Below are 27,529 nucleotides of genomic sequence, written 5' to 3'. Positions count from 1 at the left end.
AAGAAAGAGAAAAAGAGGAGGGACAAGGAGGGAAAGCTTTCATCAAAGCTCCCCCAAGCTCCTCTGGTAGTTGCTGCTGGCATGCAGACATAGAACCGCGTATTCGCATCGAGTAGTTTGTTTGGGCAACTAGCTCATTAACGTCACAACTGATATGTCTCCATCCTGTCTACCAGCCCACCTGCCTATTGTTGTCCAAAAGCTGCCCACCCACAAACATTTTATGCCACCCGTAACTCGCTCTTTCCCGTTTTTCTTCTCGCTTTAACTCTCCGCGTAATCGCCATTGCAATGCCATGTACTGTATACACCAGCATACTATAGAATTCTACGGAATTCTCCTCATTTTGGCGGCCTTAACGTCCCTCAAAAACGCTGAAGTTAGCCAACCAAAACGGAAGGAATGATCCCATTAACACTTGTACCTTGTACAGCTGACTTCCCATAAAGCTTCAACCAGCCCATCCCTCGTTCTCTTCCTTGGGCCTTCTGGCTGTCTAGTTCCTATCTAGTGCCCATATAGTCCCCTATTTGTGTTTCTCTTCTTCTTTGGCCCTGGGGGGTTCTTTCTTCTTTTTAATTATTTCAAGCCCCGCCATCTCTTCTTTATCTCTTTTCTTTCCTTCTTCCCCTTCTTTTCTACCAAACAATCACCCCTCTCAACTTTCCTATACTATCACCACCACCACCGCTATCACATAAGATCTTACAATGCTTACCTTCAAGCCCTTCCACCTCCTGGTGGCAATGGTTGTGCTTGTCTTCATGACTGGTCGTGCCGCTGCCTTTGGAGCTGGAAACATTGGTGCCACCTCTAAGATTGAGGGCCAGAACTGTACGTAGCTGGCGTTGGGAGGAGAAACTGCGTTACAAAACTCCATTAGAATCTTTGCTGCACCACTGGGGAGAGACCCTCTATTGCTCCTCTCTACCTCCCCCCTAAAAACCAAACCAAATTTCTAACAACTTGTCTCTTTAGGGCGCCACGGTGACATCGAAGACGCCCTCGCCGTCCTGTCTATGGCCAAGGCCCTCAATGGCAAAAAGTTCAGCAAGCTTCAAATTTCTCGTGTTTACTTCGGAAATTGGCTTCGTGACTATTCACAGGCTGTTGACGTCGGCACTGTCAAGAACGTCTCAGCCGAGGCTATCCGCCTTCTTCTTTCCATCCTTGGCTTCCTGACTTTTGGTTATGGCTCCGGCGAGTTTGAGGTCACTTCTGACCGTCTGGGCTGCTACCGCCCTGAGGAGCACATCGACAACCCAAAGGACTACGCCGACAATCTCGACGCCCGTCAATACGATCGTCGCCTGAGAGGTCCCGTCGACGAGGAGGTCGAGCTTGCTGTTGACTCACAGACTGGACTTAAGAACTACATTGCTAACGACCAGATTGGCATCACCACTGCCTCTGGCCACTGTCGCAACCTGCTGAACAAATGCATAGAGCACGGCAGAGCTTACCGGGATGGCCGCAACAAGGCTGACAAGTACGAGTCCCTCCGTCTTCTCGGTACTGCTCTGCACTGTCTAGAGGGTGAGTTGTCTTGTCTCGCATTTTCCCCCAACCCCGCACGGGCCCAAGCCTGCGCTCAAGACCAAGTCTAAGTCTAAAGTCTAACAAGAGCTAACGTGTGTGTACATCTAGACTACTTCGCTCATAGTAATTACATTGAGTTGGCCCTGATTGAAATGGGCGAGCGTGATGTTTTCCCTCACGTTGGGCGGAACACCAAACTCAACATTGAGGGTGTTGATGACGAGGTCTACCCGATTGTGACGGGTACCTTTGGCGGTGTCGATTTCTTGCATTCCGTTACTGGTGAAGGTACGTAACACAACAATCCTTGCGTAACACAGAGCATTTTTGCGTGTGGCTATTGATATCTTTTCTTTTTGCTTGCCCATATCTTATCTCAGCTAAATAAATTGCTGACTTGCGTCCTTTCCTTTCTCAATCCAGTCTCCGACAAGCTGGCTCAAAACGAACTAGAGGAGCTTGAGGGCACTCTGCAGGATTCTAAGAACAAGGACACCAGCCTTCTTCGTGAACTTCTTGACAAAATCCCCGATGGTGTTTTCGGCGGGACTCACAAGAGTGACGAACTTGACAATATCCAGGCCAATGCTACTGCTACTCAGATGGAGGCGTCTTCGGTGAGCCCTCGGGATCCCGAAGAATTCGCTGTTTATATTGGCCAGGTCTTCCAGAGCATTATGCCTGCTATTGAATTCCATGATAGCATTCTCAAGAGCATTTCCACTGCAATTGAAAAGATCCCTATCCTTCCCAAGATTATCGAGCAGCTGGAGGAGCAGCTGTCCATTTGGGTGTTCAGCATCATTGCTCCTACTATTGTTCCTATTGTGCAGCAGCTTCGCTCAGAGATGAAGACCGGCTCCGATGAAATTATCTCAAGTAGTGAGGCTGCCCAGCACATTGTCTTCAACGATGACGAATCCTCCAATCCCACTCACTCTATGCTCTCTAAGGATCACTTTTCCAACGTAAGTTTATCTAGAAAAGAACGGAGGACATATTTCTTTCCTTTATCAACTGCATATGATTTTCCTTTCACAGTTTACCCTAGAAACGCGCCTAACACAAGTGTATTACCTAGCTCCTAAACGAGCCTGCTGGTCGGGCAGCTTTTACCATGGTCAAATGGGTTGTCCCTCAGATCATGGACATCATGGACTCCGATGAGGACCCTAGTGCGGTTATTGATGGCTGTATCTTTGGCATCATGGCCCACCCTGCCCAGCGCAATCTGGGTGACCGGTCTGCTAGAGAGGGCCGCAAGATTATCTACGAAGTTATCGAAAACTGGTGGTCCGGCCTCGGCGATCAAGGCCAGGATCAGTACCGCCAGTGCCTGTCTCGTAGTGGCGTCAAGCAAGGCAGCAACCACAAGACCGGAGTCTTCGATACGGGTCATGGCCATGGCTGCAGCGGTAGCTTACACATGCACAAGCAGTTCGGTGGCGGCGCTCCTCAAACCATGGAGGACCGCATTGCCGGCGCTGCTGCCAACGCTATTCTGGAGGGTGCTACTGGAGCTCTCAGCGGTTTCGTTGCTCAGAATTCGGGGGTTAACATCCAGCCGTATAAGCGCAAGGAAGAAGGCTCTAGCTCTGGCGGCGGTTTTCTCGGTGGCCTGATCGGTGGCATCCTTAACAAGGCTGGCAAAGATGACCAGGACAGCCGTCAGTCTGACAACTATGAGTCCAGCTACGGGACCCAAAGCCAAGCTAACTACGGTTCATCACACAACCAGTCTAGTTATAATAGTTACCAGAACCAGAGCCGCCACGACGGCGGCGATGATAACAATAGCTATAGCCAGCGTTACGATAACCAAGAGAGTAGTTATAGTCGTCGCAATGATGACGAAGATGGCAACTCTTATGGAAGAAACAACCACAACAGCAACTCGGGCTCAGGCCGCTATGGTGGTGGTGCTGCCTCAGACTACTACGGTGGTGGTGAGAGCGAAAGCCGTCGCGAGAACTCGGGCTCAGGCCGCTATGGCGGCGGTGCCGCCTCAGATTACTACGGTGGCGGCGAAAGCGAAAGCCGTCGTGAGAACTCGGGATACAGCAGCAGAGGGAACGAGAGCCAAGAGTTTAGCCACAACCGTTCCAACGAGTACCAGGAGAATAGCTACAGTAGCCACCATGGTCGCCGAAAAAATGACAGCGATGATGATGACAACAGGGGTGACAGCTACAGTCGTCGTAAAAATGATAGCGATGATGACGAAGATAAGCGAGGCAAATATGGTCGCCGCCGAAGCAAGGGCAGCGACAACGATTCCAACTCAGGTCGCTATGGTGGTGGTGGGGCTGCCGCTGGTTATTATGGAAGCCGCGATAGCCATGAAGACCGAAGCCACAGACGCCGCAGTAACGACAGTGGTGACGATGGTGACCGCCGCCGCCGCCACAGTAAAGGTAGTGGCAGCCGAAGAGGTAGCCGTGGCGGCAGTCCTAGCCCTGGTGGCTACGGTGGTGGCCATGGTGGTGGCTACGGTAGAGGTGACTATGGCGGTGGTTACGGCGGTGACTATGGCGCTGGCTCGGACGAGTACGGTGGCAGCCACCGCCGCCATCACGAGGAAGAGCGTAGATGGTAGAGTTGCTGCTGCTTCTCCTTCTGAATTGTCATTTTTCCTTGGCGGAGAGCAGGATTCTTCTAGTCTAACAAGATGCAAAGCGGAAAAAAAATATAGGAAGGAAATAGGATCATTGCCGTTGCTGTTGCTGTTGTCTTCGCCGTTGTCGTGGTCTTTGCATGTCATCATCACGTCACCGTTTAGCGACTAGCTTACGCGGCCTTTAGTTTTTTCATCTTTTTATCTTACAGGCCTACCCGCTTTGCTGTATTACGTAGTTTACATAGAGGAAGAGGATGGGCTTACTCTATGACGAGGAGGGGTGAAGCGGCCAGCAATCAAATTAATGGAATATGTGTTTTCGATCTCATGGAAAGCTAGAGCTAAGAATAAGAAAAAACCAGTTCACCTAGCTGAAGCAAACATTAACATAAAGCGCATGAATGCAACCAGAATATTGTTGGGATAGTGGCTGGATCTGTGGGTTAATAAAGTTGATGCATAGACCCTGCTATGAACCCTAGTTTCATCTTGATTATGTACACATGTACCCACTTATCCTTACCACCAGCCGGCCAAAAAGAACGAAGAAAAGAAAACAAGCTTTTGAGGGTTCTTGGCATTCGCAAAACAAGCTTTTTTGTCGTTTCTCGCCTGATGGGCAGAGAGAACCGGGGGTGCGACTAGGCAAAGTGAAGGAGAGCTATGAGGATGCATGATATTGTTACTGATGCAAGTTACTCATATATTTGACTGATGTACGGTGTGATATCGGGAGTCCTGGAAGATAGAAAGCTTGGTTTCGCCCGTTAAGAGGGGGAGAAGAGACAAGACGCCTTGGTCTTTTATGATGTGGCTGGTTTGGTTAACGGGCTAAATCACGGAGTTAGGATGAGCTGGACATGGCTGCGAGAAAAATGCTACCGGAACTAGCTGCCAGAATCATGGGGCCATAGGAATCGAAAAAAAACCATGTATTTACAGCTCAAGAGCTGCATTGCTGGCTCGAGTCCTGGCCGAAGATGGTTATTATTTTAGACGGCTGCGTTTTCAAAGCTACTGTACTCGCACATCCCTTCCTCGCCTTTGTTTCTCTCCCCGCTGCTTCCTTCTATCAATTGACTATTTTAGAGTCGAGAGGAGTTAGATTGCTGGATTGAGTAACACGTGATGGAGAAGTCAGGTATAATAAATCAGGGCAATAAAAGTCAGGAGAGGAAAGAAGGGAGAGTGCCTATCTAGCTTGTCTCTCGCTCTTTCACGATTTTATTATTTGGGACTGGGTTCCACCGTGAAAACACTTAATTCGCCGCACTTTTTGCTCTCTTTTTGTCTCTTTAATTCATCTCGTGTTTCATCAAGAACAAAAGAGCAGGCCAGAAAAGGGAACTTTGCAATATCAAACTGGAAGGGCCCATGCTAAGAAGCCAAGTTGAGAGAAACCAAGCCAAGGTCATGGGCTAGAATAGGAAAGAGCCAGGGGCTGACATCAGAACAGGAAATAGAAAATAAGGAAGTAAAGAAATAGGTGACTTGTTCCTATCCTTCTTAAATTTCAGGTAACTACGTCTTGAAATTTGTTGTAGGTCTCGAATATCTGGAAAAAAAAAAAGGGCGCTTGTAGACATGTATCTTTTATGCAATAACAAAGCTACCCTCCTGTCCGTTTGTAGTGAAAATTTTGCTGTGGCATCGGCATATACAAGACCTGGCAAGGCCTCCTATTCTCTCATACTTTTTATTCGAGTGATCGTGATCGATTTGCCGATTCAGTCATTCCTTTTATCTACTTTGATTGCCTTCCCTATTCCTTGTCGTCTCTTATTTAATACATACATGTACTTATGTACCCACGCACACACGCACGCACGCGCACAAACACCGCACGACAAAGCCAAATTGAACTTGGCTTCAGGGATCAAAGCTCCAAGGCAGAACAAGAACATGGCGAATAGAGCGTGCTATGGCTCGCTGGAGATGGGATCGCCAAACCTACGCCGTAGGAAGGATGACGAACAAACAAGACCCTGGGGCCTGTTTTGTCCTTCCTGGTTCAAACCGCAAAAAGAGAAGAAGGCCTGGGAACCTGCATCAGAAACAAAACGAAATTAGGACCATGGAGGCCTTGGAAGCTCTAACACCCCGTACGCTTTCAGCTTAACTCGAGGCTGATCTGTCTGGCCTGGTACCTCCAATAAGTTTCTGCTCTGCTGTGCTTCTCTTTGCTTTTGTCTGCACCCAACAAATGTAAAAAAAAAAATAACTGATTTCTTCCTATCCGACCAGAAACAGCCAAAAAAAAAAGTTACTGACATTGACCGTTCTCCTCTCCTTAGCTCCTCCTATCTAGGGGCCCTTGGAGGGATACCTGTTTTTCTTCTCTTCTTCTTCTCTTCTTTTCTTTCCTTCTCCCTTCGAATAAAGAAAGACTCGGCTTCTCACTATTTTCTTGCACGCGAGATCTTTCTCTTCTCTTGATCTTTCCCATCTTCTCATATCTATACATTAGTCCTTGTCTCCCTTGTTTTCGTCTCTCGTCTGCTTTCTACCTCGCCCTGGTCAAGTATTTCTTCAGGATGCATCGCTTTCAATGCCATCAATAGTGCGATAAAATATGTGTGAGTGCGCAATTTCACAACTATGTGTAAGTATTTGACAAGCTACTGGCACTTGTTTGTCTCTGTCTTTGGTGTTTTTATTGCCAACTAACTCGACTTGACCATCCCTTTTGACAATATAGCACTCGCCCAATTGCAGAATGCAGTGTAAGTTTAAACACAACACATGTTTAGCTTGGTCTTGGCTTTTCTTGGCTTTTCTTGGCTTTCGCGCCCTGGCCTTTATTTACTTGGCATTTTACACCTCAGTCCATATCGCTATACAGCTCAGCGTGACACAGAATGCCTCGTTCATTTGTCCTCTTCCTCTCCTAGTCTTTCTCTCTCAAGACACCTACCATTTTTGATAGTTCTTTTTATGCTGATCTCCTCCTAGGCTCTTGTTCAGTAATCCCGCCTGGTCCGGAGCCGATATTACCTCACCAACTGTTATACGAAACCTCACAGCCTTTTCAGTGAGTCGTCGTCTACTATCCCCTCCAGGTACTACCGTTCGCGTGTACTAATGCTGGGTTGGGTTCCAGAGCGAAATAGCATACCAGTCTTCATACAACACAAATCTTACTACTCTATCTACGAGCAACGCCGCCACCACCCACGGTACTCTCCAAGGTCTTCTTTATGTCCCTGAAATCGGCTCAGACCACCCATGTTATCAATCACAATTCGAGGACCCCGTTTTGCTCCCCAGAAACGTCACTAAAAAGGCAGATCTTCCTCCTGCAAATTATAAACTAATCGCCATTGCACCATGGTACAATGACACCTGCACCCACGCCTATCTTGACGCTGCCAGATTCGACCCTATTCAAGGCTTCATCTTTTACCGACCTTCCAATGATATCCTCTATGAGCCCTCCGAATCAGAGGGCACTGCTCTATGGGCCATGGAAGACGGCGAGGAGGGATGGCCGGATAAATACCGGTTTCCCATCTATGCCATCCCTGGCCAATATGGTAACGACATGGTTTCTGCCCTGTCCCAATACTCTGGAACTCTCAATACTGTCCCCAACAGTGACAATATCACTGCTCTTTTTAATCCTAGCCAGCGCGACTATGTCCGTATTTGGGCACAGCTCCATGTCAATGATCACCACCATTCGCTGCCTCTCTGGGTCTACTTTGTAATTGTCATTGCATCGTTGATATTAGTTGTTGCAGGTGTTTCAGCCATTATGCACATTATCCAACAAAGCCGGCGAAAACAACTCGAACGACGAATCAAATCAGGACAGGTTGACCTTGAGGCCATGGGCATAGCCCGAGTTCGAGTGCCAATCGATCATATTAAAGAGGCATTTCCTCTGTTTACATACTGCCAGGCCCCTGGTCCGAAATCACAGCCAGCATCCTCACGCTCGCGTTCGTCTACCATCACCTCCTACCCACCGCCAACCATCCATCATGGCAAGGTAGGGTCCGAATCCGCTTCCTCATCACCTATCAGCATAGAAAAGGCTAGTACGGTGAAGTCCGAGACAAACGTGTCTGAATATGCTGTAGTTGGTACAAACGATCAGCCGCAATGTGAAATTTGCTCTGTTGCTTTCGAGAATCGCGTCTCAGTCATTCGACAGCTCCCCTGTTTTCATATATTCCACGCTGAATGCATTGAAGAGTTCTTAAGCCACATAAGCTGTCTATGCCCTCTATGCCGCCAGCAGATGCTCCCCAAAGGCTATTGTCCCCCAATCACCAATGACATAGTTCACAGAGAACGCCAGATTCATCGACTGCGCGGGCATGTGGTGCTTGACGATGAGGAACTAGTCGCCGAATCCGAGTCTTTGTCGTACAACGGGAGGACTCGAAAACATTCTGTCTCCTCGCGGACGGAGAATGCTTCTCTGGAGTTAAGAGATGCGCACATTGCATCCAAAGAACATGGTGTGTTCAAATCATCCAACACTGATGTTTCGAACACGGCACTGAATTCAATGCCAACCAAGGCGCGACCAACGCGCAGGCTAAGCGGCTCTACAAACAACGACAACTTCTCGACTGCGACTACGATTAACTGTGGCTCAACTGTGTCTCCTACGTTGTCACCGACGTTGGAAATGGTGAAGCGTAGAGATTTTGCTAAAACACCAGAGAAAACCCCTCCATTTAGAACACATACCACCATTTCATTTGCATCAGATTCTAGAGCTGGGGCTTCATCGCCATCAACGTCATCCATTCAAAAAACAGCAGCAATATTAACGACTCCTGAAACGGCATTCTCAAACACAACTACTGACACAAGTACACAAGCCCTGGTCCCATCCCCACGGCTCGCACACGCATCAATACCCCAAGCAACAGCTAAAGTCACCAAGGCAAAACGCAGCTGGCAACTCAGAAAAGGCCCTGCAGTAGTCCTCCCACCTCGTCTTAGCTCTATTGCATCCTCAGCAGTAGCGGCGATCTCTCCTATAGGAGAAGGTCACAAGAGCCCTGGCACGATTAGACGACATCGAGTTCGACAGTACGCGCAAATGCTAAGGGAGCAGGAGACTGGGCCAGAAGGGCAACGGCGCTTATGTATGTGACCCCAAGTAGCCCAAAACTTTTCCTTTTGGGGCTACATGCATCCGTCCTCATCGATTTGTGGTTTTGTAACTTGAGATTACTAACAATATTGCTCTTGATTCGTTGATTACAGGGCGTCGAACAACGACTAAGATGTTTCCTACATTAGGGTAATGAGGGAAGGCGCTTGCTGAGACGAGGCGCTTATCACCCGCCGTACTCGTCTCAAATACGCCATCGTCTCTTTTTCCCGCCCTTTCCTGCCTTTTTTTTCGTTTTTATTGGCGTAACGGCGTTTATGAACCCAAGTGTCTTTGTTTGCACATTACAAATTTCATGTTACGGCGTTTAGGACTTGGGAAACGGAGTTTTTATTTAGCATTCATTAGGTTTAGGGATTTAGGGCTGAGAAAGATATTCATTGGGAGGAAAACACGACATGACAGAATATGAACAGGGATAGGGACGGGACAAGGCACCGGGTGCATTTAGCGGTTTGTTTCTCTTGCTCATACTACCCATATCAAGTATGACTCGGTTCTTTCTATCGAGATGCGCAAGTATGCATATATTGAAATGGCTGTTAGATTTTATAACATCACATATTATCCAAAGGAAGTCTATGTTCTATTGTAGACTTACATTTCTGGCTTAGAGGAGTACCAGCATGATTCTATTGTGGTTATTTAACAATGCCCAGAGTACGTACCACATAACCCTATTTATAACTTTAGGGTCCTCAGTACTAGGACTACATAAAAGTGATCAAGAGACTAGCATGGACAGTAATAAGCTTGTAGCTATTTATTTCTCCAATCAATGGGGTGGAAGCGGGGCAGGGCCTTTGTTCTTTATTCTTTGTTTCTTGGCTAACTCAATTAGCCTCGAAGTTTAGCACAAGCTTCGAGTAGAGCCTTATAATGAATGACTTTGCCAATACAGAAATGAAGCAGGAAAAAAGAGTGTGAACTTGGCCGTTGGGCCTTCTGAGCTCAAAGCTCGGTTGCATCTCCACTTCTACACCTCCAGCCATTTCCCATTAGGTCTCTGATTCTCGGGAATGCTCATCTCTGGAGGGTCCCCACAAAGCTCGGTACTTGGGCACTCAACCTTGGCTTTTGCAAATTGATTGACAACGCACATGTCCTTTGTATGGTTTATGCTTTTTTTTCTTGTTATGGGCCAAGCAAAAGGCCAGCGCATAGGCTTCTCTGAGCCTAACAAGTGATGTGATGGCAAAGAATAAACAGATGGAAAAAAAAAAAAAAAAAAAAAAAGAAGGATGCATAACCAAGTTCAGCCTTAACTTAATTATCTCGCTTCTGGGTCTCGCATTTCTTTCTTTGTCGTCTCCTAGGGCTTGCATGTTTTCTTCACAATTTCTGCCCCTTTTTCGCCCTCTTTAGCTATCACATCACTTACAATAATCTCTGGTTAAAGAAAAATAGGAAAACAAAAGAAAACTGCACACCAAAGGGAAAACTGAAGCGCTGAACCCTTAGCTTCAATAGAGCTACAACCCCTTCTTCTAGAGGTCGAGTCTACAATAAGCAGTGTTAGTTGCTTTACTTGCTTCCAATCAACACGCGCGCCTTCCCGCTTTCTCGCCTTTTTGCTTGGGGTTATTTATATTTACTTTTGAACCGCGTCCCTCCCTTTCTCGTTTTTCCTTTTTCTTTCATCATATTTTTCGCCCCTTGCCTCTAACTTCGGGCTCTTTTTGTTTTGGTATATTTTAATGTCAACAAACTTTTTTTTCTGATCAGTCGCCACAACAATAGCCTCAACCTCGCTTCCCTTTTCTGATCTTAGGCTCCCGTGTCTTTGCACTGTTATAATGTCGACGGCAATGCCTACTAGCCCTCGCTCACCGGCTCCGAATATGACCAGCACCATGGGCGCACCACCACAGACACCCAAGTCTAAGAGTCGTGGTCCAAGTATGTATGGCCCTGTGACGCCTACCACGATGGCGGAGTCATGGCGGCTAGTCGACGGAGACTTCGAGAGCTTCGATGCCCATTTCTTACCTGAGACTACGAGCCCGCACAAGCTCGGCGGTGGCACACCATCATTTCGATCGTCGGCAAGTTTCCCAACATCCGACGAAGGCTTAGACATGTCGCAGCGCACAGTTGAGTTTACCGAGGATGAGCGTGCTTTTCGAGACCTAAGAGAACCCATGGAGCCCACACTAACCCCTGGCCGTCGCCGGCTGCTGAGGGCTGAGGAGGTGACTCGGGGGTATGACGACCAGCCCATGACACCAAGAAGAGGGGACGATGGACTACGAGAGAACCAGATTCGCTATCGCCAGAAACAACAGCAGCGGCACCAATGCGCTATGCCTGACTACGAGAACGCCGAGCTAGACCATAACCACGACTGCGACGAGGATTACACCCATGCATCGTCGCCACCCCGCAGACGGTCACAAAACACGCAGGCAACCAAAGCGCTACTGCAGGATGTGCTGCCGGGATTTATCTTAGAAACATTGACTTGGACGTTGGGTCTCATTGGGCACGCCCTACGATTTGTCCAAAAGCCGCTTGCTGCACTACTGGCTGTGTATCTGTTCGCCAGTGGCTTGGTGTTTCTACAAAGCATACTCACTAATAGCCTCGTGTCTACACTATCGCCGCTTTGCCGAGTCCCTGGTATCAGCTCACTGGATGTGTGTTCTAGTCCGCTAATTAATAAAAACGGCATCCTGGCGCAGGTTGAGTTTGAGAGCCTGATGTCAGTTCAGGGCAAGTTTGAGCATGTCTTGGAAAAAAGCTCGAGTGGTGTTTCGTTGCCGCTGGAGATGAAGCAATCAGAAATGGCTGTGCGTGACTTGCGTGCCCTCGTGCATTATAGTGATCTGCCGGCCCGGGACGAGATTGTCACGCACTTTGACGGATATATTGACATGGCTCGCAAGACAGCCCGCCACTTGCAGCTATTCAACACGCATGTAGGCACGGCTGTTGATGCTGTTATTAGCATTAACCGCTGGACTCTGCGTTTCTTGGACTCTGCTAGGTCAGTGGAGGGCAGCAATGGTTTTGATAACGGCTTTGGTGGTGTAGATGGCGGACAAGCACGCAATAGTGTCGTCAAGGCTCTCATGATGCCGATTGAAATAGTCGTCGGCGGAGTGCCCGCACACCGCTTCTCGGAGGCGGTGCTCTTGGAAAAGTACATTGAGCACACGGCCTATGTATCGGACCACATTGCCCGGCTAATTGTCGAAGCGCAGTATGTGCTGGGTCTACTCACGTCAGCCGAGGACCATTTGTTGCTTATTTATGCTGTTGCATCGCGTGAAGAACGCACTGTTGCGTCGCAGCGTGATGCTGTTAAATGGTCTCTTCGCACGTTGATTGGGGCTAATAACAAGGCACTGCACGGCTTTGACGAACAGCTTGCGCTATTGCGACGTGTCGATAATCAGCGCTCGCAGGCTGTTGCCCAGGTCTTGGAGCTGATTGTCGAGCTTGAGAGCATGCAGGCTAGCCTTGAGACTTTGCGTGACCGGGTGGCAGCCCCCGAGCTAGCACAGCAGACGATGGGTGGAGCTAAGATTCCTCTACAGGTGCATATAGACACGATTGAAAGGGGCATTGAGAGACTGAATATGGCGCGTGGACGGATCCGGAGCGCAGATAATGAGAAGATGCAGCAGGTGTTGGAGCATGGCGGCACGGTTGGGCGGATGTCAGAGGCTGACTCCCACATAGCGGTAGCGATGTAAAGAAGGGGGGAATAAGACGCGGGCTTATTATGAGTGTATGTGTATATGTTATTCGATAGACAAATTTGGAATGAATCTACGAGCGAACTAGGAAGAAAGCCAGAAGATGACGTCAGTGAATGGTTATGGTCTGTGCAGGAGGGTTTGGATGATTTACAGACTAGACTTTCTGGTTTTATATAGTTTGAATCTTGCGAATATTGATGTCAGCTCAAAGCTGCACCCATACACACACACTCGAAACATAAAACACAATGTCTTCTACTCCTGTCACTGCCACTTCTGCCTTTCCAGCTTTTGTGCGTTTGGCCCTCACTACCTTTGAGCCTCTTACTGCTTTGAACGGAGCCTACCTTGCCCTTTGGGATGCACCGGCCCTTATCCAAGTTCTCACCCGGACACTGGACGGTGCCGTTCCGGAGCCACCTGCGGATAGCGCCTATCTCTTCTCCAGCATTGCGGCTGGCTGGCTGCTCCATGCAGCACTAGGTGGGATGGTGCTTCGGATTGCTGATGATGCACAGCTATGGCGTGCTGTGTGTGCGGCCATGTTACTGAGTGATGCGGTGTTTGTGCATGCGACGCTACAGGGCGTCGGTGGTCTAGAGAGATGGGCACGGCTGGACGAGTGGTCGGTGAAGGAGGCGGCGGCAAATGTGGTCACGTTCGGGATGCTGGCCATTAGATTGTGGGTGGTTGGATCGGGAGGGATGGGAAAGGTGAAGGCGCTGTGAGGGCCTGCCTAAATCTGAGGGGTTTTTCTCAAGTTGTAGTGGACTAGTCTCTTGCAACCCACTAAAATACCTCCTATATCCACTGTAATTCTGTCGCAGCCTGTTCTATATCCACTATAATTACATGCTATAATAGTACTACTGTTGCCGTCGCTGTCTTTTCAGCCTTGTCTTATCGAGAAAAGTTTGAACTAATCATACTGAACATACCACAACGCTGTCCTGTCTTTCACCCCGGCCCCGGCCCCTATCCCTGTTGCCGCCCACTATGGTGCAATTCCGACCGATATGGCCGCTACAACGAGGCTTCCCTTGTCCGAGATACAGTGCTCGTCCAATGGGCACATACTTCCGCCTCTCCGCCCGCCTCTCCTCCAATAAGTCTACCTCGTCTACTGGAGACTCTAACCCCTCAACTGATGCGCCAGATCACCGCGTTCTCGGAGTGCAGCAGAGCCTTTTCACTACATCGCCTTACAGCCCGGGCTCGCCGTTGTTCCTGCCTAACGGGACTACCATCTTCAACCGGTTGATCGAGTTCTTGCGCAAGCAGTACATATACTATGGCTTCCAGGAAGTCATTACGCCGACTATATATAAACGCGCGTTGTGGGAGAAGTCTGGCCACTGGGAAAACTATGCAGATGACATGTACGCCGTAACTAGCCGTTTGCACCAACACCAACAACATCCAGGGTCTATCGCCGCTACTGCTATTCCGGCTTCTACCAACGCTCATGGTTCTGGATGCAATCACGATCATGGCACGGCCGATGTTGATGCCGAAGTTGATATTGACGATTTCGGGCTCAAGCCGATGAACTGCCCTGGACATTGCCTCCTCTTCGCATCACAGGCACGCAGCTACCGCGACCTGCCCATACGCTTCGCTGACTTCAGCCCACTACATCGCAACGAGATTTCGGGTGCTCTTAGTGGGCTGACACGTGTGCGGCGATTTCACCAAGATGACGGCCACATCTTCTGCCGCCCGGCCCAGGTCGAGGCTGAGATTGGCCGCACGCTGGAGATGGTGCGTGTAGTATATGGCGTGCTGCAGCTAGGTGTTGGGTACCGGCTAGCACTAAGTACACGACCAGAAAAGTTCATAGGTGAGGTCGATGAATGGAGCCGTGCTGAGGCTGCGTTGAGCCGCGCTCTGGATGCCTCGGGCCTACCATGGACCACAAACGACGGTGATGGAGCCTTTTATGGCCCGAAGATCGACATTATCCTGCAAGACTCTGATGGAAAGGAGCACCAGACTGCCACCATCCAGCTGGATTTCCAGCTACCTAAACGGTTTGGTCTTGAGTATCAGGCACCGGCACCTGAGCTTGAGGCACGTGGGGAGACAACCGACGACCCGCAGTTACTAGCATCGTATGGCCCCGTAGCGCCAGTTATGGTGCATCGCGCTGTGCTGGGCTCCGTTGAGCGGCTGATGGCACTTTTGATTGAGAAGACTGGTGGTACGTGGCCGTTTTGGCTGAACCCCCAGCAGGCCGTAATTGTCACTGTCAACGACACGCCCGAGATTCTGGCGTATGCGCAGAAGGTACATGACCTTCTCGAGGGCCATGATGAGCAGGCGCGCCAGGCGCTTGCACATGGCGAGGCCCGGGGGGTTTCTGCCTCACCACTAGCTGCATTCCGCCAGCCTACCGGTCTCAGTGTCGAGATCGATACGCGGACTGAAAGTGTGGGTCGAAAGGCTAGCCAGGCGCGCGAAAAAGGCTATGGGCTGGTCATTGTAGTTGGCAAACAAGAGGTGCGTGACGGCCTCGTTACCGTCTCAGGACGTAGTTTGCCGGTTGGCGCAGATGGACAGTCCCGTAAGAAGGCTAGCATGACACCGGAGGAGCTACTGCACATGATGCAGGAAATGGCGGCGACATTCCAGTGAGCGGAAGAGAAAAAGGGGATGAACAAATGTGTACAGTAGAATTATGTATAATAGATGCAGTATGGGAGGACAGAACGAAACGAAACAGACAAGGACAGCATCCCTTGTCGCGAAGAAAAACCTGCTGTTTTGATAAACCAGACAACGCCAGGAATAGAGAAGACCACATAAAGAAACATAGGTAAAATAGCAACAACTCGAAAGGCCATCTACGGTGACGTGGACTCTGGAACTGGCCGGGAGTTGGTTTCGTCATCTCTCCCGGCCTGTCTCGGGACCAGCCGACGCTCGGCATTAGCAATAGCTCTTCGCGGCGGAGACTTGTCAGCACAGCACGCAACAGAAAAAAAACCAGATAGATAGGCTTACTTGGCATATGATAGGTCCACCACCCCGCCCTGCTGCTCGATGCGGTCGATCAACTCTCGTCGCCGAGCCACTTGCTCTTTCATAAAGTCAACAGCTCGGCCGAGAACCAAGCCCTCAGAACGGCCTTGGCCCTCAAGTCCAGGGACAAGAGAGCATAGGTTGTCGAAGCCGTCGCGAATGGCCTGGCGGCGTTTTTTTTCTGCGGCGTGTTAGTGAAGACGGAGGGAGAGATGGAATATAGGCTAAGCTTCTTACCGGAGGCAATGTGGTTTTGCTTCTTCTGGTCGTCGGTAAGCCGTGGCTTCTCGTCTTCGGGGGATTGCCCGCTATCTGACATTATGCTAGGTAAGGAGATGTAGTGGGTAGGTGGGTTGTTGATCTGCGCGTCTATCTATATGAAGATAGGGATATAGAAAAAAGAAAGAGGCTGAGAAGGCCAGGAGACGCAAGCGGACAAGGCTGAGGAGGAAAACCACTAGGACGAATGATGCGGAGGGGCTAAAAAGACGTAAAACAATAAAATAAGCTAGGAAAAAGCTAGGAAAAACTAGAGGAAATATATGAAAAAAATATGGCAGTCAAAGAAGCCCAAAAACAGGGCAGAACCACAACTATCAGCTCAAGATCAGCAAGTCTCCCATTTCCTCTGTCTAGTTGTTCCTTGTAATTTGTTTATTTTTCATCGCAAAAGCATGTGACAATGTTGGCATGTGACATGCGGTGAGAATCTGGAGATCTACCGGGTGCCAATAACGACCTGCAGCCTGTGCCAAACTTGCCCAACTGACGTAGATCTTGCCGTGGGAGTAAAGGACTGTATGCGACCAATTTTGAGGTGCTCTATACCTACGCCATTACTTTTCTTCTTCTCCCATCTTAAATGATTACCAGGCGCGATTTTCCCAGACGATGCATCCACGCGCTTGAGACGTAGGGAGTTGACCATGGTGTATTGGTTCGACTGATGCCTCTGGATGATGTGCAAGTAGGCCTCGGGCTAGTCTGTACACTCCCTCGACCTGGATCCGACTGAGAACGCTTGGGGCCTGTTGAGATGTATCACTATGAGGAAATTCTACTATTAATCGTGGGATATGGATTGTCGAGGAAGAACCCAGCGGGATTACAATGCCGTAGGGCGCTGCCCTATATTCCGTGAGCAGATCCGGGCCTGGCTGAGTCGCCTCCTAGTAAGGAGCGCGGGCTGTTATCTGGGTGGAAATGGCATATCAAGCGTTAAAGAGCGATGGAGGCGCATTATGCTCCTATATGCATTCATTGCGATTTTCGGATTGGCTAGATTCTGATTGAGCTGGTCGATTGTATGGAACTGGTATGGATGGGCAGGACACCGTGGACAGACTTTTGTCTACTCACTTGTCGAGGCCTACACGATACCGCACACTTACAGCGAGAATGTATATAGCACAGCTATGATGCGCATCTGCTAGCCCTGTGTCTTAAATCTTCAATATTACACTCTGCTAGATCTATAGTCGTCTATCTTAAAGCTCCTTCTTTGTATCCTCTGCTGTGGCGCCGGACTTCATGTCCATGATCAGGCTTCTGCCAGCCTCAATTGTCTCGGCCATAGTCTGGTGCTTATGCCAGAACACCTCTTCGGGGATTTTCTGGCCCCGGCGTTCGGCTCGGCCAATATCCTTGTCCAGTTCGTTGCGGATAATACGCTCGCTCTCTTCGATGCCTGGAACTCCATTCTTGAGACTGGTTCCCCCAGTCGCATTGGCTAGGCTGGGTTGGGCGCTGGATAAATCCTCAGCTGTGCTAAAGCCACTGCTAGCTTCGAGGGTTGTCGCAGTTGAAAGCAACATGCGTTTCTTCATCTGGAACCGCTCCTTGCGTTCCTTCTGAAGCCCAGGACTGTCAAGCTTGCTCATGACATAGCGCACGAGGATCTGCATGGCAAGGTACAGGTGCTCAGCCAGCAGAATCATTAGCAGGAGGCCCCAGGCCGTGAAGTCCGACGAGTGCTCGACAGTCGAGACACGGATAGTCGGCTCCCCGGTCTCGCCTTGGCCGTGTAGAGAGGGAGTAGTGGCTGAAGTTGCATTTTCTGCCATGTCAGGCATTGCGGTCCCCGTGGCTGATGTTGAGTTGCTGCATAGGTAGACGATGGCAGCGCTGGTGATGCTGCCTAGCCAAGACAGAAAGCCGAGGGCATTTACCCACGGACCGATACTGTCAGTTCTCCATGGAATTGGCCGGCGGCTACCGACAGTGATCTTGAGAGCGTCGGAGCGCAGCTCAATCCAGTTGTTGACAAGGAAACAGCAGGCGGCTAGAGGCCAGGCAACAGAAAAGAGGGAGAGATAACCTAAGAAGGACAAGGAGAAAACGGGCGTTAGTTGACGCCAATGAAAGGAGCATAGGACTAAGCTATGTAGGTCATTTTGTGCTTACCATACTGGATAACCATCTCGCGATAGTCAACATTCACATCATACACCTCGAGCTCTGCCTCGGCCTGTACACGTGCAATAAACTTGTCATCCTCGCCGGCAGCCTGCTGTTGGATGGCATCCTTCTCATACTTGTATTCCTTGACCGTCTTAAACACCTTGCGTTTGATGTATGGAACAATGACTTCGGTAGCTAGACTGATGATCTGTGCTGTGACAGTAAAGAAGAACATCTGGTCACTGATTCGCCGCGGATTGACGGTAAATTCGTGCGCTTTGATCTGAAAGTTTCCCATAGTCATGGTACTAGCTACGTTGTGCCAAAATGTCAGGAACGGTGCAATCACATGGCCAAATGGCGTATATACGAAGGATGTGAAGAAGGCGGCCATGTATGACGTCATGAAGTTGAGTACAAACTCCTTCTGGATGAGGGCTGCCTGGTGTGCTGTCTCGGTCTGATAGTTCTCCATGTTGGTAAGTTTGGTAGCAATGGCTGTCAGGATAACAGAGAAGGTCGGCGTTAGGCCAGAGAGAAGAATGGTGGGGAGGAGGCCCTATAGGGTGAGTTTGTTAGCATTAGCAGCTGCTCCTAGTTATCTTCAAGCACCATTATTCCTACTGCCTACGCCTACTGCTGCTTTACTCACCAGGTACTGCTTGAAAGGCCCATCATACACTTCGTTGATGAAAATCTCTAGCGAGTTGCACGTCACAATCAGACCGCCTAGAACCACTACACACGCTAGAGCAAATGGTATCTGCAGTAGCTGGGTGCCTAGTCGCTTGAATGGCGAGTATACCTTGACTGGCTCGCCAGTCACAGGGTCAACATCCTCACGATCAAAAATGAACTGCGATCGATCCAACTGGATCTTGGACACGCCACGTGTGCCCCAGCGTACTGCTAAGTCGACTTCCTTTTGCTTCCAGTACTCGAAGAAGACAACGCTCCATACTGAGCAGGCTGCAGCGTAAATCCACGAGAACTGGCCGAGAAGTAGCCAGGCACCTAAGCCGAGAGCTGCGGGGAAGATGAGGAAGACAAAGTATGTCTGGATAAACTCAAAGTAGTACGCGACGCCTTCACCAAGCTCATCGCGGATCTCATCTAGGTCTGCTGCCTCTAGCAGGTAGATTGTGCTGAAGCGTTGTAGCCAATGTCGGTTCAGTACGTGATTATGCAGTGGAAATAGCGAGTCAACAAACCGCCATGTTCCCGTGCCTGGTGTGATTCCTGCGCCTCCTTCATTACGCGGCTTTACCAGCATTCGATGAACCAGCCGTAGCCGCTCAGCCGGTGTCACGCGCTCTTGCCGGAACGCCTCGCTGAGCTCCTGGCTTGGTGCCGTGGCGCGCACTCCGTGTAGCCAGTCAGCTAGTCGGGCACGATACACCTGGTCGGAAAATAGCTGGCCTGAGGCTACCTTGACAAAGATGAGCAATGTCCCAGGCTCGCCTGGCCGCACCTCGGTAGCCAGTCCGATAGAAGTGAGCTGCTTGATTAGCTGGACATAGGAAGCCTCGGCTTCAGCCTTTTCTATGGTACTTGTTAGCAGGCCAGCAAGTAGGTTGGGCGTGGGAGATGGGTTTAAGAGGCGAGGAAGGGCAATGGAAGATGATGCACGTACCAGAGCCGTTTTCTGGGACCTTGTAGAGGATGACGTAATCGACGCTAATCGACACCAACGGTTAGCAATTGCCGGAGGCCGGGAAAGAGAGCCAAGAATGTCTACGTACCCGAGATTAGAGGAATAGCCTTCGGGCGGATCCTCACTGTAGAAGGTCTTGAATGACGGCATGGCGAGGGAACGGGGCGGCAGACGGGTAAAGTAAACAAAGACAGAGTAAATAAACAGGATAGTAAATAAAGTTGTAAACAGCCGGATTTATGGCAACTACCACGAATCTCAAGATGAAATTGCCCAAAGGAAAAGAGAAAGAAGGAAAGCAGCTTGGGAATCGAGAAGGAAATGAATCAAAAAGGGAAAGAGAGCTTTCCTGGAAGCCCCTCTAATGCAATAAACAAAGCTAAGCTAAGGGAAGACTAAAGCTGAAGAAGCCAAGGCAAAGGACAAGCACGGCAAGGGTTAAGAGCTAGCAGCGAACTACCCTACCTTCCTGTTTCTACAACAAGCATGCTTTCCCTTGTTTCTTGGCTCTTGGTCTGTTTTCTTTCGCCTCGTTGGGCTTTTGTCTAGTCATATTTCCTGCCCGCCCTTCCTTGCCTAGCTGAAATCAGAGCCCAAACTAAGTCATTGCCCCTCCTTCTTTCATGTGCAGGGGGGGTGGGGGGGTGCCTCCTGCTGTTTTTGACTTGCAAGCTGTTTCTCATCTACTCTTGTACTAGTTAGCTGCATAACAAGAAGCCCCTGCCCCGTTGCATGCATATATTTATGGTCTGTCTATCTATTGGTAAGAGCATAACCTTCTGTCTTGTGTTTCTGTTTTGTGTGTAATGCGTAATGTAATTTGTCTGAGGCAACTTGTTCACAAGAAGCTTCGATAGTCTGCTTCTGTCTAACGTGAGCTTACTCAATTGATGCCTGTGCGTTAAATGTTGGTTAATAGCACACAGACATCCACTTATATATGGATATTAGTCCCAATTCCAATAGGCAAGCAAATAAGCAGGTAGATCTGACCCAAAGTGGGGCGCTTTCACCGCCTTTGTACAGGATCATCAACACATAGAAGGGTAGAAACACGGTGGCGAACCATACATGGCCTGTACAGAGACAGAGCCCATCGCATCCTTGGGGTACTGTACTAGAACACAAACCACAAACCCTGGCAGAGCTCAGGCTCATTTGACATAGATCAGGAGCCAGTAGAACCCGGGGTCATTGTGTTTAGAGCCACTCACAATGCCAGACACCATCAATAATGCTCTGATTCATGCCGGCCTTCGCCGCAAGAGCCAATGGAGTCCCCAGACTTTCCTCGATCATTTGCTTTCCTCACCTTTGACATTTCTCACTAGCCGCGCGCACCGGCTTCTAGTGTATATGCGTGGCTCGCCAGCCATCTTACGTCGCCCTCCTGGCGCTGGGGCCAGCTCCGGGGCTAGCCCCACTATCACCGTTGTCTGCATTTCCGACACACATGAACGAACAGTGTGCATACCGAGTGGCGATCTGCTAATACATGCTGGCGACATGGTATCGAGTGGGTCACGGGCAGCTATCCAGGCACAGTTAGACTGGCTGCGTGCGCAGCCGCACCGCTACAAGGTGGTGGTTTGCGGCAACCACGACAGCTTCTTCGACCCGGAGGCGCGTCTGGAAGCAGACAGCGAAAGCACAGACACACTGGATTTGTCAGGGATTGTATATCTACAGCGCGAAGCAGTCACGCTGAAATTCGACGGTGGAAGGAAATTGGTGGTGTTTGGGGCACCGGATTTGCCATACCTGGGTGGTGATAATAATGCGTATGTTGTAGTGACGAGATGCAAAATGAGAGGGGAAGAGAGGACTGGCGACCGGAGAAACAAGCGCCGTGTATGTGGAGTTAAGCAAAACTAACCCTCTGCGTGTCTAGGTTTCAATACCACCCGCCGGATGCTCCGTGGGCTGGCCTTGTACCGCTTGAGACTGATATCCTAGTAACCCACACTCCGCCGGTACCTTTTTATCCTGTCCTATTCCCCGGTTCGCAGCCTCAACTAACACTTGTACAGAAATCCCACCTTGACCTTGGCCTTGGCTGCCCCTCCCTTCTACGTGAAGTATGGCGTACTAGGCCACGATTACATGTGTTCGGCCATGTCCACTGGGGTGCTGGACGTGAAGCTGTTTTCTTCGATGCAGCCCAGCAGAGCTACGAGGCCCTGATGGCGCTTCCGCCACGGGGACTGCTCTGGGACCTAGTGCCGAACCGCTCATGGCTGCTAATGGCACAGACAATTCTTCAGGGTATCAATGGTTTTGTGTTCCGCTGGCTTATGCTTGGGTCAGCAGGGAGCTCCGGCTCGCTGATGGTTAACGCGGCACAGATGTATGGGGACACGGGACGCATGGAGAATAAGCCGCAGGTTGTTTATCTGTAGATTGAGCGTATCTGGGGGCTAGAGTATTGAATAGATCAGATTAAGTAGTTTGTTTGCATTACGCTAGATAGAAAAATACTACACGACTGGGTATAGGCGTGTATATGCGATAGACCAGTTGTCCAGCCATTGATTTAAACGGGCGTATTAGAAGGGATCCAGACAAAGGTCGATGTACCAGTCGCCTTAAGAATTGTCTTGTCGGCTGTAAGAGTCGCATCTGGAGCTGTTGTGAAAGTTGGAACGGCGCCACCAATAGTTGTTGCTGGCTTAATCTCTTCGGGCACAAAGAAGTTGACAGTATTGATTTCCCAGTAGCTACAGCCGAGGATTAGTTATCAGTAATGGAGCAAAGCAGATTGGAGAGACGCCGACCTACTTTTGGGAAAAGGCTTCTGAGTTCCCAGAAGCAAAGGCTGCACAAGACTTTTTCGAGGTTGCTTGTTGGCAACCCTTACTCCAGCTTTCCTCAATAGCATCGTTGCACAAGTCCTACCACATTATTAGCATCTCTCTATCACCGCTCGTGTGTCATCTAGTCTGCACCCACCATATCAAAGACCAGCCGGAGATCACGGTAGTAGCTAGTGCCCCGGCACGCATCGCCACCAAACACTGCCAGCGGTTCACCCCATAGAGTCGGCTCCAGCTGTTCGCTGTGCACATTTTCCGGGACTTCGCCGCGTTCCCAGGCCCACACTCGAAGATATCCGGAGGCGGACTCCGGCTCAACAAAAACGGAAGATGATGCAACTCGTGCTGCTGCAGAGTTGCTGGTGCCAGTCGCAGCACTGCCCTCGGTCCAAAGCAAAGCATATACACCGCCGTTGGCCGCGTTCCAAGAGCTACCAACATAATATGGACTAGTAGAGAAGCCGCACTGCGTGAAGCAGTCGGTGGCGGTGCGATTGGCAAGAAATTCGACGTCAGGAAGAATACAAGAGCCAGAACTAAAGGAAGTGGAAAAGGTATTAGTAGTGGCAACTCCAGAGGATATAACAAATAGAAGAGCTCACGTGGTAGAGTGTAGCTGCGATGAACTCTCTAAGCTAGTGCTCTGGATGACTGTTAAATCGGCTTCTGGGCCCGCAGCGAAGACTAGAAGACCCCAAACCATTAGCATATATTCTGCTGCTTACTCTTAGGCAGGGACACTTACACCGAGGTAAGCCACCACATATGGGGGCCGGCATATGCTCCAAATCCACCACTAATAAGCCATCTGAATATGCCCTATTACTCTGCACGCGCACTGTATTGCGCTTGGATCGATCTGTTTTTGAGCGTGAGCTATTTGAGGCTGCTAAACCGCCCACAGCATCCATTTGTAGAATCACCGAGCCAGAGTCCGTGACGCGTGTCAGGTTCAAGTTGTCGGCTTCAGCCGAAGACGCATACTGTGTCCAGGAACCAGCGGCAGTTACACTAGGCTGTACGACGGAGAAGCCATCCCAGAAACCGGCAGCAAGATAGGACTCAGCAAGAACATAGGCCATTATAGATAAGAGAGAAGTGACAAGTAGATAGATGCGAGAGGCTATGGTGGGTAGGGCACAGTCCAGCAAGACAGTTTATAACGCAGGACGGCCAGACGTAGACAGGCCAGACAACCAAGGAAGAGGACGACAAAAGGAAGATCGAGGTTCATATGCTGTAAGGTGTCGCAAGATGCAGCAGGTAGGTTTCACCCGTGTCTTCCCGTCCTTTTAAAGCCACAGCCTCGCCGCGAACGATCGATCAGTCAAATTAGCAACTTGTTTTTTTTAGGCACGTTCAAGAATGCGCCATCCGGCTTTGTATTGGCCGCTAGCGTTGGCATTTGCAAACAACATTCCTAGCGTACCCTTATGTATGTATAAAGAATTCTTCGCTGGTCCCCTCTCACCTCTTTGCTTCTGTCCTCATCTTTGAGGTAACCCTGTTCTCGGAACTCGGAACTCGGCACTCTATAAGCGTCGCCCCAGTTGAATGGCAGTTCGTCGCAGAGGCACAGGAACCGGTCGGCTTTCCTCCCGTGCTCCCTACGTGTCTTGGGTCAGGCTAATTCGTTTCCACCTGTGTAGATCCCATTTTCTCTTTCGGAGCACCCTCCCTTCAAGACTACTCGTTTTGTCCTCTAGCCATGCCCCCTCAAGACATCCTCCCTCCCTCACATCTCGCCCACTCCGTATCCGTAGCTTTATCAACCCATCACCTTATCTAGATCATAATTCTTCGTAGACCGTCAGTACCGCCAAGCACTCTCCGGCCTGTTACGGGGCATCTGCCCTTGCCATTTTCCCATTTGCCCTGACGTCCGCCATCGCCCAGCATAAAGGCCTCCTGGCGTTGGTGCTCGCCTTCAAGCCATCGATGAATGCAGCTGTAACAGTATACAATACCAGTCTGACATGCTGTGGCTGTTTGCACTTGCTGTTCACAAATAGGACACAGGGCAGAGTTCTTAGGAGCAGGCACTGTGAAAATAGGCAGTAACGAGTCTCTCGCCACTGGCGCCTCATCAACTGAGGGTCGGTCACGAGCCTCCTCATCAGCATCAGCATCGTCTTCAGTCGGGCGGTCATAACTACCACTTGTCTTGCGTGCCTCGTCCATGCTTTTACGACTATTTAATGCGCGGAAGCGTCGCACTACTGGCAGCACAGGCGGTGGCAACTCAAGAGCATCTGTTGCATTGCGCGTTAGTTGTTTGGCAAAGTCGGACGCATACCACCATTCGAGAAACTTAAGCGCGAAGATGCTCGCTGGTAGCGCCATCGATAGACCAGCCAACACGCTCTGGCCCATCCGACGGGGGCTCGTGAGCGTGCGAAGAATATTCTGCCACATGGCCGTGTCGGCCCCTGCGCCAGATGCAACTAATGCCGCTGCTGACGCAGCAGCAGCTTTTTGCTCCAGTGCCTGGTAGTCAGCTGCAGCCATGCGCCGTACTCTGGTACCAACAAGCCACATCAACGGCGAGTGGTATCGCGAGCGATCAAACAAATAGGCGAGGTTAAACGCCAAAGTAGCAAAGCCATAGGCGGCATTCACGCTTGGATACACATTACGCAGGAACCACCGGTAGTAGTGCACGAAGCGCTGGCGTAATGTCGGGTTATCGGGCATGCGCGTATATGCCAGGCCAAGTAGGGCACGGGGCGCATTGATCTCGTAGTCCTCGTCGAGTCGTCGCTTGAGATAAGGCACCCCGACCGAAACCGCAATGTTTGCCCAGATATCGCGAGCCTGCAGGCGGAGCGTTTCCCGCGCCACCCCTGCAGCACCCAGCATAGCACGTGGGATGTCTGTGGCCGTAGCCTTTTCGCGTTTCAATCCATAGAAGTTTTCAGTAAACGAGCCACCGCGCGTGCGCAAGTAGAAGCGCTCTACGACCACCATAGCCAAGGCATAAGCCTCATCAAATGAGTTGAGAAGTCGCAGGAAATAGCGTGGATACCGCTGGGCACATAGCACGAGTAGGTAGCGTAGGGTTGGTGGTAGGAGTGCCGAGAGTTGTTGCTCAGAAAGGAGCTCAAAGAGCGACGGCTTCTGAGGATCAAATTCCCCGCGGAGGGCTGTGACAAACTCCATGAGGGGCGGGTCGTTATGTATGTGATAGGGGACGATTCGGAGAGACTGATCGGAGATAGGATCGGAAAGGTCGTGAACTAGAATATGTATATAGTAGTGTAAATGAGGTTGCCGGCAAAAGGAGTCGCGGTATTATTAAAAAAAAGTAAGCATCCAGATGCAAAAAGGGTATCATCAAATAAAAACAACGCAAGAAAGATTTATCAGAAGCAAAGCGAAATTAAGGAAGTCAAACAGTACTAAGGTAAATGTGAAGGTGGTTTCTAGGCCATGGACAGCCGGTAATCTTTCTATTTTGGCTGAAGCTTCACGATCGACCGAGGCTCAGACAACAACGGCTGATTAATCACAGGGTTAATTAACTAGCGTCTTATAACATAACCCTAATTTGACATGATCGCCCAAGCAACAAACTGCCCCCAATTAAGACGGTCCTTTTGCATTGACGTTGCACATTGACTTCGCTGATTTGGTCGGATTATTAATACGTTGATCCTAGTCCAACTCGCATTTATATAGTTCGTTTTAGTCTTGCAAAACTCTCCAACTGTGATATTATACTCTCTCGCGTACTTCATTTAATTCTATCTAACTATGGTCTCAAAACACCCCAAAGACGACAATAGCTCAGGCTCCTCCACTCCTATGACACGCTCCCATCGCTGTTTCTGGGGCAAGACAGTTGATGATAAGTTCGCTGCGTGGTTTGAGGAGCCCGAGCCGGACGAAGAGCACGCCCAAAATGTAAGTTTCTCATTACGGGTTGAAAATGTACCACGCTTCCGTGCGCCATAAGATAACCGTTTTTCTTGCTTAGACCTCTCTCCGACAACTCGATCACTGATTACTAACGAGCCCTAACTTACTAGGACTTTGCATGCCCACTACTGAAGTATTGTAAGCTCAAGAGCTACACGGACGGCCAGCTCCCAACAGCTTCATACCAATATACTGTGCAAAACTCGCACTGCAATCCTATAACATTGCACGGCGGCTGCATAGCATCTTTGTTCGACGTGTTGACTGGTATCACACTATTGCCTGTACAGCGGCTGGGCTTCTGGGAGTTCCTCGGCGTGTCGCGCAGCTTGAATGTGACGTATCTGCGACCAGCGTTTGCGGGCGAGGTTTTGACTATTGACTGCGAGGTGGTTAGTGTGGGACAGCGCCTAGCGCATATTAAGGGCACTATGCGCAACGCAAAGGATGAAATTATTGCCATGGTGGCGCATGATAAGGCGAATGTTGATAAAGTGAGTGCGAGACCCTACGGCAAGTTATAGGCTAGCGAATGACAAGGGAGCAACGACATAGAAGCCACGATACAAAGCAGTGGCAATAATCACGTATAAACCCACAGCGACATACATTCATTGTATTATACACATAAATATATAGGTAGATCGCAATATAATGGCAACGCCACATGATGACAAACACTCTTGGCTAGCTATAAATCAGGGAGTACGAAGGAAAGTGGAAAAGGG

The 27,529-nt window shown here is 49.9% G+C and overlaps 11 protein-coding genes across 11 annotated transcripts; 7 read left to right on the top strand and 4 right to left on the bottom strand.

The window, feature by feature from the left end:
* Positions 1-711: 711 nt before the first annotated feature.
* On the top strand, positions 712-4,136 carry HOO65_010636 (Heterokaryon incompatibility protein Het-C; the record flags this gene model as incomplete). Its single annotated transcript, XM_071005336.1, has 5 exons — positions 712-835; positions 980-1,537; positions 1,649-1,828; positions 1,964-2,508; positions 2,622-4,136. 5 exons carry the CDS (start codon positions 712-714, stop codon positions 4,134-4,136), a joined length of 2,922 nt encoding a protein of 973 aa, XP_070862458.1.
* A 2,619-nt stretch (positions 4,137-6,755) lies between these two features.
* Positions 6,756-9,270, top strand: HOO65_010635 (putative RING finger membrane protein C15C4.06c; the record flags this gene model as incomplete). The annotated part of the gene is made up of 4 exons (XM_071005473.1): positions 6,756-6,759; positions 6,856-6,880; positions 7,110-7,188; positions 7,258-9,270. 4 exons carry the CDS (start codon positions 6,756-6,758, stop codon positions 9,268-9,270), a joined length of 2,121 nt encoding a protein of 706 aa, XP_070862457.1.
* Positions 9,271-11,087: 1,817 nt separating this feature from the next.
* HOO65_010634 (uncharacterized protein) lies at positions 11,088-12,989 on the top strand (the record flags this gene model as incomplete). The annotated part of the gene is made up of 1 exon (XM_070999769.1): positions 11,088-12,989. One exon carries the CDS (start codon positions 11,088-11,090, stop codon positions 12,987-12,989), a length of 1,902 nt encoding a protein of 633 aa, XP_070862456.1.
* A 254-nt stretch (positions 12,990-13,243) lies between these two features.
* Positions 13,244-13,723, top strand: HOO65_010633 (putative threonine--tRNA ligase mitochondrial; the record flags this gene model as incomplete). Its single annotated transcript, XM_070999768.1, has 1 exon — positions 13,244-13,723. One exon carries the CDS (start codon positions 13,244-13,246, stop codon positions 13,721-13,723), a length of 480 nt encoding a protein of 159 aa, XP_070862455.1.
* A 268-nt stretch (positions 13,724-13,991) lies between these two features.
* HOO65_010632 (Threonine--tRNA ligase, cytoplasmic) lies at positions 13,992-15,629 on the top strand (the record flags this gene model as incomplete). Its single annotated transcript, XM_070999767.1, has 1 exon — positions 13,992-15,629. One exon carries the CDS (start codon positions 13,992-13,994, stop codon positions 15,627-15,629), a length of 1,638 nt encoding a protein of 545 aa, XP_070862454.1.
* A 365-nt stretch (positions 15,630-15,994) lies between these two features.
* On the bottom strand, positions 15,995-16,335 carry HOO65_010631 (Protein INO4; the record flags this gene model as incomplete). Its single annotated transcript, XM_071006231.1, has 2 exons — positions 15,995-16,197; positions 16,254-16,335. 2 exons carry the CDS (start codon positions 16,333-16,335, stop codon positions 15,995-15,997), a joined length of 285 nt encoding a protein of 94 aa, XP_070862453.1.
* A 1,168-nt stretch (positions 16,336-17,503) lies between these two features.
* HOO65_010630 (Pi030 protein) lies at positions 17,504-20,220 on the bottom strand (the record flags this gene model as incomplete). Its single annotated transcript, XM_071005427.1, has 6 exons — positions 17,504-18,333; positions 18,420-18,975; positions 19,069-19,561; positions 19,628-19,958; positions 20,050-20,093; positions 20,159-20,220. The coding sequence occupies 6 exons, from the start codon at positions 20,218-20,220 to the stop codon at positions 17,504-17,506; spliced, it is 2,316 nt and encodes a 771-aa protein (XP_070862452.1).
* Positions 20,221-21,285: 1,065 nt separating this feature from the next.
* HOO65_010629 (putative rhamnogalacturonate lyase C) lies at positions 21,286-22,469 on the top strand (the record flags this gene model as incomplete). The annotated part of the gene is made up of 3 exons (XM_071005948.1): positions 21,286-21,851; positions 21,962-22,043; positions 22,101-22,469. 3 exons carry the CDS (start codon positions 21,286-21,288, stop codon positions 22,467-22,469), a joined length of 1,017 nt encoding a protein of 338 aa, XP_070862451.1.
* A 134-nt stretch (positions 22,470-22,603) lies between these two features.
* HOO65_010628 (putative endo-1,3(4)-beta-glucanase) lies at positions 22,604-23,965 on the bottom strand (the record flags this gene model as incomplete). Its single annotated transcript, XM_071005848.1, has 5 exons — positions 22,604-22,787; positions 22,849-22,961; positions 23,020-23,419; positions 23,486-23,567; positions 23,629-23,965. The coding sequence occupies 5 exons, from the start codon at positions 23,963-23,965 to the stop codon at positions 22,604-22,606; spliced, it is 1,116 nt and encodes a 371-aa protein (XP_070862450.1).
* A 703-nt stretch (positions 23,966-24,668) lies between these two features.
* HOO65_010627 (Peroxisome assembly protein 12) lies at positions 24,669-26,042 on the bottom strand (the record flags this gene model as incomplete). The annotated part of the gene is made up of 1 exon (XM_070999766.1): positions 24,669-26,042. One exon carries the CDS (start codon positions 26,040-26,042, stop codon positions 24,669-24,671), a length of 1,374 nt encoding a protein of 457 aa, XP_070862449.1.
* Positions 26,043-26,636: 594 nt separating this feature from the next.
* HOO65_010626 (Thioesterase superfamily protein) lies at positions 26,637-27,325 on the top strand (the record flags this gene model as incomplete). Its single annotated transcript, XM_071006153.1, has 2 exons — positions 26,637-26,786; positions 26,945-27,325. 2 exons carry the CDS (start codon positions 26,637-26,639, stop codon positions 27,323-27,325), a joined length of 531 nt encoding a protein of 176 aa, XP_070862448.1.
* Positions 27,326-27,529: the final 204 nt, after the last annotated feature.

Source organism: Ceratocystis lukuohia (assembly GCF_044167205.1).
Source record: "Ceratocystis lukuohia strain C4212 chromosome Unknown Supercontig1_pilon, whole genome shotgun sequence".
NCBI lineage: Eukaryota > Fungi > Ascomycota > Sordariomycetes > Microascales > Ceratocystidaceae > Ceratocystis > Ceratocystis lukuohia.
Note: the sequence above shows the minus strand (reverse complement) of the source record. Positions and strands in the feature narration are given on the sequence as shown.